The 18962-nt window shown below is 49.5% G+C and overlaps 1 protein-coding gene across 1 annotated transcript; it reads left to right on the top strand.

Moving 5' to 3' along the window:
- The first annotated feature begins 1866 nt into the window (after positions 1–1866).
- On the top strand, positions 1867–16306 carry LOC149274472 (uncharacterized). Its single transcript, XM_089505448.1, has 3 exons — positions 1867–3753; positions 9715–10221; positions 14849–16306. The coding sequence occupies exons 1-3, from the start codon at positions 1867–1869 to the stop codon at positions 16304–16306; spliced, it is 3852 nt and encodes a 1283-aa protein (XP_089361574.1).
- The last annotated feature ends 2656 nt before the right edge of the window (positions 16307–18962 follow it).

Raw genomic sequence — 18962 nt, 5'->3', positions numbered from 1 at the left:
ATGCGTACCTGGGAACTTCTGGGCTCTGCCCCTTCTGCAATGAACCCCATGATGACCATTTATCAGCCAATCAGAGATTGATTGAATATGGTGCCAGTTTTTGCCCAGCGCACCTAATTGTCACATGACACAAAAGTAGGCACTGATTGTCACATGACACAAAAACTGAAAAGACGTTTTAAACGTTTTGTTGTTTTAGGTGAATAAACTTTAAGAGGAAAAAATGGCAGATCTGCTGTGGTTTGTCAATCAATGTCGAAGTGGAACTGCACCTTTAAGTTTACAGTCCAGCACTGGATACAACGCGCAGGTATCGACTGCGCATGTGCGGGAATTCTGCGTTGCCATAGAGACAACCGAGGCCTTACCTCCACGGGGGTAAATGTTACTTCAAAGGCTGGAATTAACCTTAGGGGTCAGAGAGAGTCACGTGGGGTAGAAAAAACCCCGATTCATTGTCCATTAACTAAAACTAATACACACTTCGTCACCGACTTCCGAGGCTGAATTAAAAGGTTTGCCCTTAGCAAACATGGCCGCCAGATGCTTCTCGCAGTGTGACCGTCAATCTTTTCCCTAATTTCTATGGTAGACGCATGCGTCTGATATGTGGTATGCTTATACGCACCACAAGCGATCTGCGCCTCCTGCAAGTCGCTAGTGCGCATGCGCCAAGCTGTCACGGTGCCTCGCTCGAACTACAATACCCGTGAGCCTCTGCTGCAGGGCTCGGTGACCTCACTAGCAGGCGCTTAGACCTGAAGTGTCCGAAGCGGACGGGGTGTTGTTGTTCCGGCGGTGTGACCGGCGGAGCCCCCGGCGGTGGGGCAGGCAGGGTACGTGTAGTGACACAATTATCACCTGCGGATACGGGCTACAGCGGTAACCAAGGGGCAGACTGGAGGTATACCTGCCAAGTGTCTCTCCTTATTGGAGCAAGTCCCTCTTTAGGCCCCAAATCACGTTTTCCTCCCCTGATGCCTCTCTTTCCTAGCTCAGAGTGTTTGCTGGTTATTAGGGTATCACAGGGTTCCACTGTCCCTGATAATGTGTATTAAACTAGCATAAAACCCCATTCTTCTTCTCAATGCCCCACTCAGTTACACTGAAACTCAGGGACAGGGCACAAAGTCACATTTAAACACTGATAAAGCCCCGCCCCCAGGCACACCCATAACCACACCTCAAACCAAAAGTGCCCCCTTTGGCCAAAATATCCGGGGGGGGGGGGGGTCGGTTGACAGGTTAGGATGCAGTAACTAAACAGATATATGTGGTAACCCTAAAGATTTGCCCCTGGTCCCAGGGTTTGTACCCCAAACAAACTTTTTTTTTGTTTGTTTTATCATACATTTCTTTAAGTCAGTGATGTCATGGTGACATCACTGGGCTCCCAAACAATTTTTTTTTATTTGTGTCCCCCCCCCCCAAAATGTATTTCTTTTGGAAAACAAATTTTGCTCCATTTGCATTTGCAGATTGCAATATTAGCGATGGAAAGACCCCGCGGAGGCTCTTCTGTCCTCGAGTGAACTTCCGGCTGGTGTTCCTTGAACGACAGTCAGCAGGAATCCAGTCCGTGTAGCGGCATGGACAACAAAGCCAGGACGTACCTGTACGTCCTAATGGGCTTCTTGCCACAAGTTTTGAGGACGTACAGGTACGTCCTAAGGGGACTAACGGGGTTAAAGTATCTCTGAGTATTGGCAATGTTGTGTTTAGTTGACACTTACAGGTGTTCCTATTAATTTGTGTCTAGGAGATGGAGCCGTAAGACGCAATAAACCAGATGAGTTCCCATTCCTAGTTCACCAGGAGTAGAAACTAAGCATCTCAAGAAAACAGGAGAGACGATCTGTGGGAAATATGGATGAAGAATCCACTGCCCGGGGTTCTGGAAATCGCACAGATAATGTTGTTTTTACCCCTTCGGAAAACGCACGACTAGAACCACCTTCTACTTGTGTGAAGGACCGGTCCAGCTCTCGTTCAGATGGAAATCTCCAAGGCGGTGGCATCGGCGCATGCGTAGAGGATACCTCCTCATCTTCTATGAAGGAGGAATCGTCCTCACGTGACGGGAATGTCGCCGCTGCTCGCGCCCCGACAGAATATGCCTTCGCTCACATTAAGGAAGAATCCTGCTCGTCGTCGGAAGGAAGTCCCACGGACACCATAGCCGTTCTTATTAAGGAGGAGTCCACCTCAAGCGAAGATGGAAATATCTCGGACGCGGACCTGACCGTGTCTGTTACGATGGAGGAAGACTCATGCGATGAAGGCAGTCTCACGGACACAGACTACGTATCAGTCCGCATTAAGGAGGAATCGACAGATGAAGAAGACGGTCTCGCGGATACGGCGGTGACGGAGTCCTCTCGTATTGAGGAGGCCTCCGCTCCACGTAGAGGAAGAAAACTCCAGGACACCAAGAACGGTGCGGGGGGTAAGAGGCCGAGGGTCTTCCAAACGTCAGCAAGTTCAGCCGATGAGGCGTCACAGACCGGCGGGGCAACGTGGGACTGTCCCGAGTGTCCGAAATGCTTTAGTAGCGGCTCGGATCTCGCGAAGCACCAAAGGATTCACGCGGGCAGCAAGTTGTACTCTTGTTCCGAGTGCGGCAAATGCTTTCTCAATAAGTCGCATTTTGTGATCCACCAGAGGAGCCACACGGGGGAGAAGCCGTTCGCGTGCTCCGTGTGCGGGAAGGGCTTCCCGAGCAAGTCAAGTCTCGTGAAACACCGCAACATTCACACGGGAGAGAGGCTGTTTTCCTGCTCCACGTGCGGGAAGAACTTCAGCCAGAAGGCCACTCTCACGTCGCACCAGAGGATCCACACGGGGGAGAAGCCCTTCTCGTGCTCCGTGTGCGGCAAACGCTTCACCGAGAAATCGGGTCTCGTGTACCACCAGACCATCCACACGTCCGAGAAGCCGTTCTCGTGCTCCGACTGCGGGAGGTGCTTCACCACGCGCTCGCATTTCATCATCCATCAGAGGAACCACACGGGGGAGAAGCCGTTCGCGTGCTCCGCGTGCGGGAAAAGCTTCACCATGAAGTCGAGCCTGGTGAAACACGAGAGGATCCACACGGGGGAGAGGCCGTTCTCGTGTTCCGTGTGCGGGAAATCTTTCACCCAAGACGCCCATCTTATTTCGCACCAGCGGATCCACACGGAAGAGAAGCCGTTCTCGTGTTCCGAGTGCGGGAAGTGTTTCACTGGTAAGTCGGGGCTGGTCTACCATCAGCTGATCCACTCCGAGGAGAAGCCGTTCTCCTGTCCCGACTGCGGAAAGCAGTTCAACACGAAGTCGCAGTTTGTCGCCCATCAGAGGATCCATACGGGAGAGAAGCCGTTCTCGTGTTCTCTGTGCGGGAAGTCCTTTCCGATTAAATCAAGCCTTGTCAAGCACCAGAGGGTTCATTCCGGGGAGAAGCCCTTCTCGTGCCTTGAATGCGGCAAGTGCTTCACGTTTAAGTCGAGTCTCGTCACGCATCAGAGCGTTCACACGGGAGAGAAGCCGTTCTCGTGTTCCGAGTGCGGCAAATGCTTTTACACCAAGTCGCACTTTTTAAGGCATCAAAGCGTGCACACGGGAGACAAGCGTTACCCGTGCGCGGAATGCGGCAAGGGCTTCACCGATAAGTCGGGTCTCGTTTACCATCAGAGGATCCACACGGGGGAGAAGCCGTTCTCGTGCTCTGAATGTGGAAATTGTTTTGCGGCCAAATCGAGTCTCGTGGCGCATCAGGCGGTTCATGCGAGGGAGAAGAGATACCTAGACGCCAATTTACAGCACCCGAGTCCAGCTGACCTAAAAGCTGCGGCTAACTGAGACGTCGGGGGGGCTTTAGACACTCTTGGTGTTCTGATTGGGGACACGTTTGATGAGCCACCTAAACTGAAACGTAGAGTTGTGGGTCATGCAAACCACCGGTGATCTTCTGCTGGAGGACTAGCTTGGCCGGGCCCTATAAAATGTATAGTTAAATCAGCAAGATCCCTTCAAAGTCTCCTTAACACATTAAATTATGAATCTTCCAGGACCAGCTCAGCCCTTCACGCTAGAGGAGTGTCGGCCCTTCGTAATGAATAGTGAAGTGAAAGAGTTAAAACCACAACCCCCTTTGTATACAGCGCTGCGAAGAGGTACCGTATTTGCTCGATTATAAGACAAGGTTTTTTTTCAGAGAAAATGCTCTGAAAAATAACCCTTGTCTTATATTCAAGGTCATCTTCAAGACTAAGCTCCAGATCCCCCGCAGCGCTGCAGGGGACCCGGATCCTCCTCTCTGGCAGGCGGTGGAGGTCTGTGCGATGCGCGCAGACAACCTCCGCTGCTGCCGGGGCTTCTATGACAAAGAGCTGGCATCACATGACCTTCCGGTGCTCATTCATAGACGTGCCGGTAGCAGTGGAGGTTGTCTGCGCGCATTGCACAGACCTCCACCGGCTGCCCCACTTCAGGAATCTGATGTCTAGGGAAGCACTGGCAAGTCGGGGGAGGGTAAAATTGGCATATGGGAGGGGGCATAAGGGCTTTCTGGAGGCAGAGTGGCATATTGTGGATTAAAAAGAATATCAGGCAGAGTGGCATATAGGGGGTTAAAATGAATATCAGGGAGGCAGAGTGGCATATAGGGGGTTAAAATGAATATCAGAGTGGCATATAGGGGGTTAAAAAGAATATCAGAGTGGCATATAGGGGGTTAAAATGAATATCAGGGAGGCAGAGTGGCATATGGGGGTGTATAAGGCATATCGTGGAGAGTGGCAAATAAGGGGTTAAAAGGCATATCTGGGGCAGAGTGGCTTATTAGGGAGGGGGAGTGGCATATAAGGCACATCTGGGGGGCAGATGTTCATAACTGGGGGGCAGGTTGGAAAATAAAAGGAAATGAAAACAAAAACATATTTAAAAAAAAAAATAGTAAATAATATTTACTGGTAAAACTTTTTCCCTATAGGGTCGTCTTATAGTCAGACTTTTTTTTTTTTTCCCCCCTAAATTAATATTCAGATTTTGGGGGGTCTTATAATCGGATCGTCTTATAGTCGAGTGAATGCGGTAATTGCCTCCTTTCCCGATGTCTCGGCCCAAAGCGCACGAGCAAGTCCACCTCGGAACGACTCCGAAGAATGAAGGTTTTGAAGGCCAACTCAAAAGCCCTGACCTGAACCTGGTTGGGATTCTGCGACATGACCTTAAATGGCCTTTTAACCCCTTCAGGACAATGGGCGGTCCCTAAACCCATTGAAAACAATGCATTTTGAGCCCGTACATGTACGGGCTGTTGTCATTAAGGGGTTAATACTCGAAACCCTCCGCAGGGAGACATTCACAAACGTTTCTCTGCAGTTGTTGCCTCTAAGGGTGGCACAACCAGTTATTAGGTCTGGGGGGGGGGGCAATTACTTTACCTTCAATAAATGTAACGACCATTTAAAAGTAATAGTTCTGGCTAATGGTGGTGCACAACGTGGAAATAGTTAACCGTGTATATACTGTATATTAAAGCGTTTGTTAAAACAATCTTTTAGGTTTCTGTTTCCGGAAGCGTGGCCTACCGTAGGGGGAGAGCAGGACTTTGAACGGTGGGAATGGAAGAAAAAAAGGTGTAATGGCGATGCGTACTGCTGGGGCTTTGATGAATGAATGAATGACTTGGGCCGGCAGAACCTCCCGTCAGACCGGAATGGAGATATCTGCCAGTCGGACATGATTTCAGAAGCTGGTTATCCCCTTCAGTCCCCTATGGACGTACCGGTACGTCCATAAAACGCATCCCAAGAAACCCCTATGGACGTACCGGTACGTCGTGCCCTTCTTGCAGCATCAGGGATCAGGCTGTCGTTTGTAAGAGGAAAAGAGAGGGAACTTTTGTTGCATTGTGGGAATAAACCAGTAAGATGGTTGAAGTGTAATTAGCACCTACGTTTACTTTTCTCCAGAATCCTCCTCCATGCATTCTCCAAATTGACAACACGCATTTTTATAGGGGCCACACGGTGCATTAAAGTGCATATAATGGTTGGTATGTCCCTTTTAATGGAGGCATGATGGTGATTTAACATTCTCTTACCCAAGGGGCGTAGGGGTTGGCGATTCTCCATCATGATGTCCTTGTAAAGCTCCTTGTGTACCTCCATGAACCCCCACTCCTCCATGGAGAAACAGACGGTGACATCATCACACCTCACAGGAACCTGAAACACAGCGACGGGGTTACCAAAGAAGACGTCGCGGTCCCATCCTCGGCTCTCTCATCTCTCCGGTCAGCAGCTGGATGATCTTGTTGGTCAGGTCCAGGATCTTCTGCTCGCTGTCTCTCCCGCTCGTGCTACTGAAGAACTCTTTCTCCATGATGCTTGGTGAAGGTGGGGGGTCCCCCAAGGCAATTTTCAGCCCAGGGCCCTTTGATTTCTAATTACGCCCCTGTCAACGACTACTGTTTATTTGGCATAGTAAGCGAGATGAGATAAAAGTGATCTTTATGCCTCTAGGAGCCGTATGCCGATCCCATGCATGTTTAAATAATCCTCACTTTATTAGCCTCTACCACTTCTGCTGGGAGGCTGTTCCATGTAGACACAGAACTCGGGCAAATGTAATGTGTATTGACCTGTGACTTTGGAACCACAGTTTGGACTTTCCATCTTGTTACCATGGTGATAACATCGCAACACCTTTCCCAGGAATAACTGTTCACCTATGCATATGCTAGCCAACTGCATAGCACAACGTACAGCTGAAATGTTTATCTCAGGAAATGCTGTACCACACGACAGTCTTGAAGGGGCTGGGGCGATATTTCCCATGTCACTAAATAGTGTAATAAGGAGGGCTTTCTTTCATTTAATATCAGATATTATCTTTCGATACATAACGGTTGCTAAGCAACGCTCACACGCTTTCCTGCTTTCAACGTGCACCCGTTTCACTTCAACACCCTGTAACTAAGCGCACCGGAAATGAGATCACTGGACTAGCCGCGGGCGCAGAGCATCACGGGACACGTAGTTCCTCCTGGCCTCCCGTGTAGCGCATTCTTCGAACGGCGCATGCGCCTTGTTACCGCTGGGACGGAGGGGTGTGGCTTCTCCGTCTGCATCAGAGGGGAAAGTGGCTCGTCGGCCATGGCTGATTAACCTAAATTTTGAATTATTTGCCCTAAAAGCGTTTCTGTGGGAAAGTGAGTACTGAGGCTCTGGGAGGGGGGTAGGAAGGCAGATATGTTGTGGGCGGGGGGGCAATAGGGGTGCTTTGCCCTCCTGGGGAGAAGCTGGGGGTCTGCTAAGTGGGAACTTTATGAGTTTGAGATATATATATATATAGATATATATACACCCCCCCCAGTAAAAAGCCAGTGGGTCACGTGAGGGGCAATGTTTTTTTATGTGGGGCAGTTACTGTTAAAACGTCCATGTTAATTACTCCATATTTAGTTTTTTGCCCCATCGTAGAGCTTTCTAAATGTGGCCTGTAAAGGACGATGCGTTATAAGTTACTTTATGAGTCATTTATTCCGCCTTCGTTTAAACACTGAATAAAAATGACTTACTTGAGGTAGAAGCTGCAGCTTCCCCGTCCTCACCACCGATTGGCTGCTTGAAGAGACTCCGTAACGCCGCATTCGCCGGGCCGGCGCTAGATCTGATTGGCGGAAAGGATATCGCGTGCCGGGGGATGTGTTCAGCATGCACAGAAAATAGCCCCTGGGGGTAGGGAAGGGGGGGGGCAAATGGGTATGGGGGTTCTGCAGAGGGGGCATCTTGTTAATTATAATGGCTGGGCTGCCCCTTTAAGTTGTCTCTGCACCTTTTTGTTGCCCCGTAGACGTTCTTCGCTATGTTTTTTAGTGATGGAGCCTTGAATTTATCCGCAGTGAGTCATGTCGATTAAGCGATGCCGACAGAGTCCCTCCGCATCTTTAATGTTCCGTGTAATGTGTTTTAGGCGTTTCCTGTGAAGGATCCGGCCCCCCGGGGACCGTCTGCTCGCCCGGATCTCTTTCAAGTGGATGCAGCGCCTCCCTTTGGAGCTGCGTTATAGAAGGTGTGTTGGAAGTGGAGCTGGGGAGGGGTGTAAGCGGTCAGTGGCACGATAGGTACGGAGTCTGTGTAACATCTGGGGGTTTTTGTGTTACCTCTGAGGTGACCTGCCTGATCTTGGTATAGCCGGCGGTGTGGATACGCACTGATGTCTACCACGGCCGCTAACGTTACCCTAGGTGATGCCCCCCTGAAGCTGGGAACTGACGCAAATCTGCAATGACCAACAATTTTGTTATTTAAAGTCACGATCGGTGTTCGATCAACACTGAGGAAGAGAGAGAGAGGCCACTCCTGTGGGTAAGTGGTGTAAGGTGGCATAGGCAGACTGTTTGGGGTCAACAAGTGTGTGTGTGTGGGGGGGGGCAGAGCGGCATATAGGGGGATATAAGGCATATCTGGGGGGCAACGTAGCAAGCCGTAGGGCAGATGTGCGTAACTGGGGGGGCATGTTGGCAAATAAAAGTCAATCATGGTTTTTATTAAATATGAAAAAAAAAGTTTACACGTGAATTAATCTTTGCTAATAAAACTTTTTCTCTATAGGGTAGGCTTATATTCAGGGGGGTCATCTTATAATCGAGCAAATACGGTACATAAAGTCACCATCTCTTTTATTTCCAGAAGGACGACTAGAAGGACCTCTGAAGATGGAGAACGAGCAGACTCTCCTCTCACTGGGTAGGTGGCGCTGCGTTCAGTGGCTCGTTATATGTTAATATGTTATATGTTAATCTTTAAGCTTCTCCTTGATTGGTTGAAGTCAGGGTTGTTGGTCCGCAGAGGTCCCTCTGGAATACGGTTAATTGATGACTTTGACGATCGCGTTCCAGACCTTTCATCGATACGTTTTGGTCCAACAGATGGCTCTGTGGTCAGGAGGAGTCTGGAAGGGTTGGAGGCAGCAGACCGCGGCGCCTGTACGCGAGACGAGCCGTCGGAGGTAGAACGCGGTTCGGAATATCTCTCCGTTCGTATTAAGGAGGAATCGGACGCACGCGCGCTCACAGAATGTACTCGGTCAGTCCGGGTCAAGGAGGAGCCCGGAGATGACAACGCTACAGACGTTGCTAATGGCACACGGATAGAATGCGCGTGTCCTATTAAGGAGGAGGAGGACGATGGAAATGTTGCCGACGTCGGCGCCTACGCACCCACAGAACGTGCGCGGTCACAATATATATCAGTCCGCGTCAAGGAGGAGCCCGGCGGCCATGAAGGTGCTACACACGCCGCCGATTGTGCGAAGGGAGGTGGCATCCGAATAGAATGTGTGTATTCAATGAAGAAGGAGGACGATGGAAGTCTTGGCGACGTTCGCGCCTACGCGCCCGCAGAACGTACGCGGTCAGAATACACGTCGGTCCGTGTGAAGGAGGAGCCCGGCGGAGAATGTGCGAGCGCTATTAAGGGGGAGGAGCATGCCTTGCGTGAAGACGCTTGCGCGCCCGTGGGACACACGCTGTTGGGGCGCTCTTCTGATTTTAGGAAGGAACCCGTCTTCTGTAACAGAGCCTTCGAGGGCGCGGACGTTACGGGTTTGGTGGTCGGCGACAAGTCGGATGTCCCTCAACGGCCGGCGGCCAACAAAGAGAAGAAGCTGGCCTGTCCTGTCTGCAGCAAAGCGTTCGCCTTCGGAGCGGACCTCCGCATTCACGAGCGCATTCACACGGGGCAGAAGCCCTTTGGCTGCCCCGACTGCGGGAAGTGCTTCACCCAGAAGTCCAACCTCGCCCAGCATCGGAAGATCCACACAGGGGAGAAGCCCTTCTCGTGTCCCGAGTGCGGCAAATGCTTCTCCCGCCAGTGGTATCTCCTCACGCACCAGCAGACTCACGCGGCGGAGAAGCCCTTCTCCTGCTCCGAGTGCGGGAAGCGCTTCACCCTCAACTCGCAGCTCGTCCGCCACCGGAAGATACACACCGGCGAGAGCCTGTACCCGTGTGCCGTGTGCGGGAGGACCTTCACCAGGAGGTCCATCCTCCTCGGGCACCTGCGCATGCACCGGGGGGAGAAACCCTTCCTGTGCGAAGAGTGCGGCAAGAGCTTCACCCGCAAAACCAACCTCGCCAAACACGAGTTCACCCACCAAAAGGAAAAGTCGTACATCTGCGCGGAGTGCGGGAAGTCTTTCGTCCGGTTCGGGCAGCTCGTCAAGCATCAGCAGGCGCATGCTCAAAAGAAACTGGGGGCTACGGATCATTGATGAGCCGGAGTCCCCAGGAGGGGAAAAAGCTACCCGGGATTAGCCTATTCGCCCCCCCCCCCATGAATTATTACAGAGGGTTAAAGTTCTCCCCCCCCCCCAGCAGGAGAGGGGCGCCAATCCATGTGCAATAATCCGCCTGTCACGATTTCGGTTGCTCTTGTGCTCCATCTCGTTGACCTGGTTGTCCTTAATAAATAAGTGCTTGTTCAGCTGCTCTCTATGGTAACGGCGGTCTGCTTTCCCATGGGGTGGAAAAAGCTTGAAGAAGGAGCTGTTTTTGTTTGTCTGCGGCTGCTGCTGGGGAGCTTCAGAGGAACGTTTCCAGACGACCCGACAAAAGATGTCCACGTGAGGGCCGGGCCCCCCCCAGCTAAAAGTCCTCTGGTTCCCGTGTCAGATTCCCCCCCCCCCAAAAAAAAAACAGGTGTCCTGGAACCTTTTTATCAGGGTTGGTGTTTACTGCTGGAGTGGTGTGCCGCTTGATCTGGCGCCCAGGAAGTGGATATGATGTCACTTCCTGCGCTCAGCCAGACACAGCGTATGGGGATAGAATGTGAGATCATCCTGCGCTCTCCGTGCGGCTGGCGGCGGGTATTACCCGTGCCCACTGGATGCGTCTTTATGCTCGGTTTTCCTGGGACCTTGTTTCTTTGACGCAGGAAGTTTAAGTCGTTTTAAAAATTATATGATGTTATCAGTGATGTCATTTTACAACTGCTTAGCCTGGTTGTTATTTGTTTATGGTTTCATATAGGGCCATCATATTCTGCAGCGCTCTACAATGGGTTAATCTTTTGTTGTGGGTAATACGTTTTCGAAAGGGTGGCAATCCCCCCAAAATTCTGGTAATGGGGGGGGGCAAACATTTTGTTAATGATCCAGGTTGCTAAGGGCGGTGACACAGCCTACGCATCCAATCAGCCGCAAGAAACAAAATCCTTTCATACAGGATAAAGTAGGGTTTGCTGAATAGTTTCATTAAGGGTTAAAAATAAAGGTTACTGTCACTTTAAGACTGCAGAGCACCTCCTGTGTTATTACAAGGAGTAATTTCTAGCCCCTTGATGACAATTGCCGTTCCGGGCACGTCACCGAAATTCAAGTCGTTAACGACAATTGACGTGCCAGGACCGGCACGTCTTTAAACGGGTGCAGAAAGCGATCTATTTTCGCTTTCTGCACCGAAACAGCGTTGCTGTAATGCCTCGACCTCGAGGCATTCAGCAACGCCATGATCAGCACAAAGGGGCCATCTCTGGCCCCTCCCCGGGGCGTCAAAATCCGCCATACTTTGTATGGTGGCGGACGCCCGTTTTAAAAGCGTTTAGGAGGCGATCAACTTAAATGGTGTCGCTGGAATGCCTCAGGATCAGGAGGCATACAGCGACACCAAACACTTACCTGGGGATGGACTGTGACCGCTCCGGAGAGCGGTCACAGCCGCAGCTGCCGGTGATCTTCGCCATCAGCAAGATGGCGGCCGCCCTGGAAAAAAAACAATAAAGACGAAAAAGTTCGCTAGATGCTCTCCAGACTCTCTAGAGAACTCTGGCTCCACTTGCAGGTTGAATACAGGTACTGCATTCAACCATGCAAGTCAATGGAGCTCAGCTTTCTAATCACAGTGTGATTAGTAAAAATACAGTAAAAAATAAAATTAATAATTAGAAAAAAATAGTAAAAAACCAGTAAAATGTAAAAATAATTTCCCACTGATGTCACTTTCAGGGGAACCTTCAAGTTGGAAAAAAAAGTTAATTTTTTTAAAAAAAAATATATATATATAAAAAATATATTTTTGTGAGCAAGTCCTAAAATTAGCATATTAGCTTAAAACAATTCTCGCATGGAAAGAGTTAAAATACTGGCATATTAAATGCCCATGGGGTGTCTACTTTTAAAAAATGTATGATTTGATGGGGTAAATTGAATTGGCCGGGTTCAACAAGGTCCCAATTAACACGGGGGGAAGGATGGCCACACATCTAATTTCCAATTAGAAAAATGCACACGTTAAAATGTATCACTGTACTCAGGAGATGTTGCTGAACACATATTGGGGTGTCGTGTGACAGCGACATATACCAGGAGCTGTAAATTCATACATAAAGTAGGTGTGTGGGGGAAAAATACATACACAAAAAATACTACTGCAAACTTTGAAAAAATGCTGGTGGTAAAATGTGTGCATGCAAAGAGTTAAAATACCAGCATTTAAAATACCCTGTGGTGTCTAGTTTTCAAAAATATATAGCTTTATTGGGCACACTGAAATGGCCCGGCTCAAAGATGTACCAAATAGGGCATGGGCAGTGGATCCCCAAATGCCAAAGTTCAACATTGAAAAATGTGCATGCCCCAAATGTGGCCCTTTTGCCCCCGAACAGCCAGGCAAAATCATCCATGTGAGGTATCGCTGTACTCAAGAGATGTTGCTAAACACATATTGGGGTGTTTTGTGATAGTGACATATACCAGAACCTGTTTTATTCATACCTAAAGTAAAGTGTGTGCGACAAAACAAATGCAAAAAAATAACTACCACAAAGTTTGACAAAGGCTGATGGTAGAATTAGTGCTTGGAAAGGGTTAAAATACTAGCATTTGGAATACCCTGGGCTGTCTAGTTTTCAAAAATATATGACTTGATTGGGTAAATTGCATTGGCCGGCTTCAAAGATACCCGAAATGGCACATGGGGGGAAGAATTACCAGATTTGGAAAAAATGGCTTTGAAATAGCAAAACGCTACCTGTACTTTTTGCCCCATAATGTGTAGAAAAAAGCAAAAAAACATAAAAACATTGGGTATTTCTAAACTCAGGACAAATAGTAGAATCTATTTAGCAGGTTTTTTTATTGCCTTTTATAGATGAGTAAAAGATTTTTCAACTAAAAGTTACTTTTTTTAATAGTAAATAATACGATACAATCAAAACAATGTCATCTAAAGAAAGCCCTCCTTGTCCTGAAAAAAACAATATCTAATGTGTGTGGGTTCAGTAAACGGGAAAGAAGAAAATTACAACTAAACACGAGCAGCGCAGAAATGTTAAAACGGCCATTGTCCCGAAGGGTACAAAAAGTTAAATCAGCCTTTGTCATGAAGAGGCTAGACAAATACCCCCTCCGGGGGCAAAATAAAAATGCCCCAGCTGCCCGATAATCGGCGCACATTTTTTTTTTTTTTTTTAACTGGGTTTCAAGGTAAATTCGTTATGGAAACTAATACGCCGAATTTACGTCACTAGTCATCGCCGGATAGAACAACCGACTGCTGCGCGTCGCATCTGTTACCATAGATATAGGGGTGTGACTGCGGACAAGTAGATGAAGGGCTAAGCGGACATATTTGAACAGGGCAATCCTTCCGTGTATCCACCCCAGCAGGCTTTACGTCATTGGGGGGTAGGGAAGGGGGGCAAATGGGTATGGGGGTTCTGCAAAGGGGGCATCAGGTTAATTATGATGGCTGGGCTGCCCCTTTAACTTGTCTCCGCCCCTTTTTGTTGACCTGTCGACCGTTCTTCGCTATGTTTTTTTAGTGATGGAGCCGTGAATTTATCCGCAGTGAGTCACATGAGCTCCTCTCACTCCGGGGCGACACCAACAGAAAGAGGGGGCAAACGGCCCCTCAAATGCCCCCCCTCGATTAAGTGATTTAATGTTCCTTGTAATGTCTTTTAGGCGTTTCCTGTGAAGGATCCGGCCCCCAGGGGACCGTCAGCTCGCCCGGATCTCTTTCAAGTCAATGCAGCGTCTCTGTTATAGAAGGTGTGTTGGAAGTGGAGCTGGGGAGGGGTGTAAGTGGTCGGTGGCACGATTGGTACGGAGTCACCTCGTCTGGGGGTTTTGTGTTACTTCTGAGGTGACCTGCCTGATCTTGTTATAGCCGGCGGTGTGGATTCATTGCTTCTTCTACACAACTGATGTCTACCACGGCCGCTAACGTTACCCCCCTGACGCTGGGAACTGACGCAAATCTGCAATGACCAATAGAAGACTAAAGAAGCAAACTGAATTGAAATCCAAGGGAAGTAAGATTCTGGAACCGACCAACAAGTTGATTCACGATCGGTCTTCAATCAACACGGAGGAAGAGAGAGGCCACTCCTGTGGGTAAGTGGTGTAAGGTGGTATAGGCAGACGGTTTGGGGTCAACAAGTGTGTGTGTGGGGGGGCAGAGTGGCATATAGGGGGATTTAAGGCTTATCTGGGGGGGGCAACGTAGCAAGCCGTAGGGCAGATGTGCGTAACTGGGGGGGCAGGTTGGCAGCTAAAAGTCAATCATAGTTTTTATTAAATATGAAAAAAAAAGTTTACACGTGAATTAATCTTTGCTAATAAAACTTTTTCCCTATAGGGTAGGCTTATATTCAGGGGGGTCATCTTATAATCGAGCAAATACGGTACATAAAGTCACCGTCTCTTTTATTTCCAGAAGGACGACTAGAAGGACCTCTGAAGATGGAGAATGAGCAGACTCTCCTCTCACTGGGTAGGTGGCGCTGCGTTCAGTGGCTCGTTATGTTATATGTTAATATGTTATATGTTAATCTTTAAGCTTCTCCTTGATTGGTTGAAGTCAGGGTTGTTGGTCCGCAGAGGTCCCTCTGGAATACGGTTAATTAATGACTTTGACGATCGCGTTCCAGACCTTTCATCGATACGTTTTGGTCCAACAGATGGCCCTGTGGTCAGGAGGAGTCCGGAAGGGTTGGAGGCAGCAGACTGCGGCGCCTGTACGCGAGACGAGCCGTCGGAGGTAGAACGCGGTTCGGAATATCTCTCCGTTCGTATTAAGGAGGAATCGGACGCACGCGCGCTCACAGAATGTACTCGGTCAGTCCGGGTCAAGGAGGAGCCCGGCGATGACAACGCTACAGACGTTACTAATGGCACACGGATAGAATGCGCGTGTCCTATTAAGGAGGAGGAAGGAAATGTTGCCGACGTCGGCGCCTACGCACACCCCAAAGAGTGCGCGCGGTCACAATATATATCAGTCCGCATCAAGGAGGAGCCCGGCGGCCATGAAGGTGCTACACACGCCGCCAATTGTGCGAAGGGAGGTGGCATCCGAATAGAATGTGTGTATTCAATGAAGAAGGAGGACGATGGAAGTCTTGGCGACGTCGGCACCTACGCGCCCGCAGAACGTACGCGGTCAGAATACACGTCGGTCCGTGTGAAGGAGGAGCCCGGCGGGGATGAAGACGCTCGAATAGAATGTGCGAGCGCTATTAAGGGGGAGGAGCATGCCTTGCGTGAAGACGCTTGCGTGCCCGCGGGACACACGCTGTTGGCGCACTCTTCCGATTTTAAGGAGGAACCCATCTTCTGTAACGGAGTCTTCGAGGGCGCGGACGTTACAGGTTTGGTGGTCGGCGACAAGTCGGATGTCCCTCAACGGCCGGCGGCCAACAAAGAGAAGAAGCTGGCCTGTCCTGTCTGCAGCAAAGCGTTCGCCTTCGGAGCGGACCTCCGCATTCACGAGCGCATTCACACGGGGCAGAAGCCCTTCGGCTGCCTCGACTGCGGGAAGTGCTTCACCCAGAAGTCCAACCTCGCCCACCATCGGAAGATCCACACAGGGGAGAAGCCCTTCTCGTGTCCCGAGTGCGGCAAATGCTTCTCCCGCCAGTGGTATCTCCTCACGCACCAGCAGACTCACGCGGCGGAGAAGCCCTTCTCCTGCTCCGAGTGCGGGAAGCGTTACAGTCAGAACTCGCAGCTCGCCCGCCACCGGAAGATACACACCGGCGAAAGCCTGTACCCGTGTGTCGTGTGCGGGAGGACCTTAACTGGGAGGTCCACCCTCCTCGGGCACCTGCGCATGCACCGGGGGGAGAAACCGTTCTTGTGCGAAGAGTGCGGCAAGAGCTTCACCCGCAAAACCAACCTCGCCAAACACAAATTCACCCACCAAAAAGAAAAGTCGTACATCTGCGCGGAGTGCGGGAAGTCTTTCGTCCGGTTCGGGCAGCTCGTCAAGCATCAGCAGGCGCATGCGCAAAAGAAGCTGGGGGCTACGGGCCAGTGATGAGCCTATCCCCCCATGAATTATTAAAGCGGGTCGAAGTTCTCCCCCCCCCCCCCCCAGCAGGAGAGGGGCGCCGATCCATGTGCAATAATCCGCCTGTCCCGATTTCGGTTGCTCTTGTGTTCCATCTCGTTGACCTGGTTGTCCTTAATAAATAAGTGCTTGTTCAGCTGCTCTCTATGGTAACGGCGGTCTGCTTTCCCATGGGGTAGAAAAAGCTTGAAGAAGGAGCAGCTTTTGTTTGTCTGCGGCTGCTGCCGGGGAGCTTCGGAGGAACGTTTCCAGACGACCCAACAAAAGATGTCCACGAGAGGGCCCCCCCAGCTCAAAGTCCTCTGGTTCCTGTGACAGATTCCCCCCCCCCCCAAAAAAAAAAAACCAGGTGTCCTGGAACCAGGGGCGTACCTAGAGTATTTGGCACCTGGGGCAGATCCTGTATGTGGCACCCCCCCCACACACTTTAAAACTGCATAGCTTCTACCGTTATATACCGGCGCAGACACTGAAGGTGGTACAGCATAACACTTACTGTTATCATTATATACTGAGGCAGACATTGACGGTGGTACACCATAACACCTATCACTTTATACTGAGGCAGACATTGACGGTTGTACAGCATAATACCTACCACTATATACTGAGGCAGACAATGACGGTGGTACAACATAACACCTATCACTATATACTGAGGCACACATTGACGGTGGTACAGCGTAATCCCTATCACTATACATTGAGCCAGACATTGACAATAGTGCAGCATAACTCCTATCACTATATACTAAGCCAAACATTGATGTGGTGTAGGCCTAACACTTCATTAGTAGTAGGGATGCACCGAAACTAATTCTGGACTGAAACCGAAAATGCAGCATTTACCTGGCCAAAACCGAATATGACCCCCCCCACATCATAAAAAAAAATCTAACACTTTTATTTCAAGTAAGTAACACACCAAAATAGGACAAAACAATTAAATAACAATATTAAAATATATATATATATTTGTTAACAGCAATCACATTTCTATCATGCCCAGGCCTACCCAGATTCCAGGATGTACTCGCAGACTTGGCATGATAGGAGTATGATTGCCCTATCTACCCCTTCTAACTCCCTTTTGTCCTACCTACCCCTTCTCACTCCCTTCTCCCTATCTACCCCCTATCCCCCCGTCTCACTCCCTTCTCCCTATCTACCCCCTCCTAACTATCTACCCTCTCCCACTTTGAAGTTCACTTACCTTTCAGGAGTCCTGCGGTGGGGGTGCAAGGCCTCTGTCTCCCAGCTCTGCCACTGTATGGAACAGTATAGAGTGATGGGAGTTATGATGTACTAGAGCATAATTATATAATGAAAAATACATTGGAAATGGTACAGTATAACACCCATCACTCTCACACACTTACCAATCCACACATACTAATCCACACACACACACCAATCCACACACACACCAATCCACACACACACCAATCCACACATATACCAATCCAGACATACCAATCCACACATATACCAATCCACACACATACACCAATCCACACATATACCAATCCACACATGCCAATCCACACATATACCAATCCACACATATACCAATCCACACATATACCAATCCACACACATACACCAATCCAGACATATACTAATCCACACATACCAATCCACACATATACCAATCCACACACATACACCAATCCACACATATACCAATCCACACACACACCAATCCACACACACACCAATCCACACATATACCAATCCACACACATATACCAATCCACACACATACACCAATCCACACATATACCAATCCACACATACACCAATCCACACATATACCAATCCACACACATACACCAATCCAGACATATACTAATCCACACATACCAATCCACACATATACCAATCCACACACACACCAATCCACACACACACCAATCCACACATATACCAATCCACACACATACACCAATCCAGACATATACTAATCCACACATACCAATCCACACACATACACCAATCCACACATATACCAATCCACACACACCAATCCACACACACACCAATCCACACATATACCAATCCACACACATATACCAATCCACACACATACACCAATCCACACATATACCAATCCACACATATACCAATTCACACACATACACCAATCCACACATATACCAATCCACACACATATACCAATCCACACACATACACCAATCCACACATACACCAATCCACACATACACCAATCCACGCATACCAATCCACTCTCACTCACTGAATGCTTTCCTACCTTTCCTCTTTTCTCCTTACAGCTTCTTTTCCTCCTCTTCGCTCCTCTTCTTCAGTTCTTCTGCCTTCTTCCGGGTCAGAGGGCACGGACGGCAGTGGGCGCGGCTTCAGTGTTGTGCGCCGGGGTCTGACAACAAATCCCGGCGCACAGCAGCTGTTGCCGTGCGGACCGCAAGGGAGCGATATCGGAGGTCTTTAACAGACCTCCGGCTCCCTTGAGTGATTTTAAGTCGGGTTCAAGGGTTCAAGGATACCGCTCCCTTGCGAGCCTTCTCCTCCAGCGGCGGACATTACTGTCCGTCTCTGGAGGGGTGCCGGCAAGTTGGCACCCCCTGATGAGCGGTACCCGGTG

Source organism: Sceloporus occidentalis, unplaced genomic scaffold (genome assembly GCF_023333645.1).
Source record: "Sceloporus occidentalis isolate IW3139 unplaced genomic scaffold, rSceOcc1.0.p SCAF_329, whole genome shotgun sequence".
Lineage (NCBI taxonomy): Eukaryota > Metazoa > Chordata > Lepidosauria > Squamata > Phrynosomatidae > Sceloporus > Sceloporus occidentalis.
Note: the sequence above shows the minus strand (reverse complement) of the source record. Positions and strands in the feature narration are given on the sequence as shown.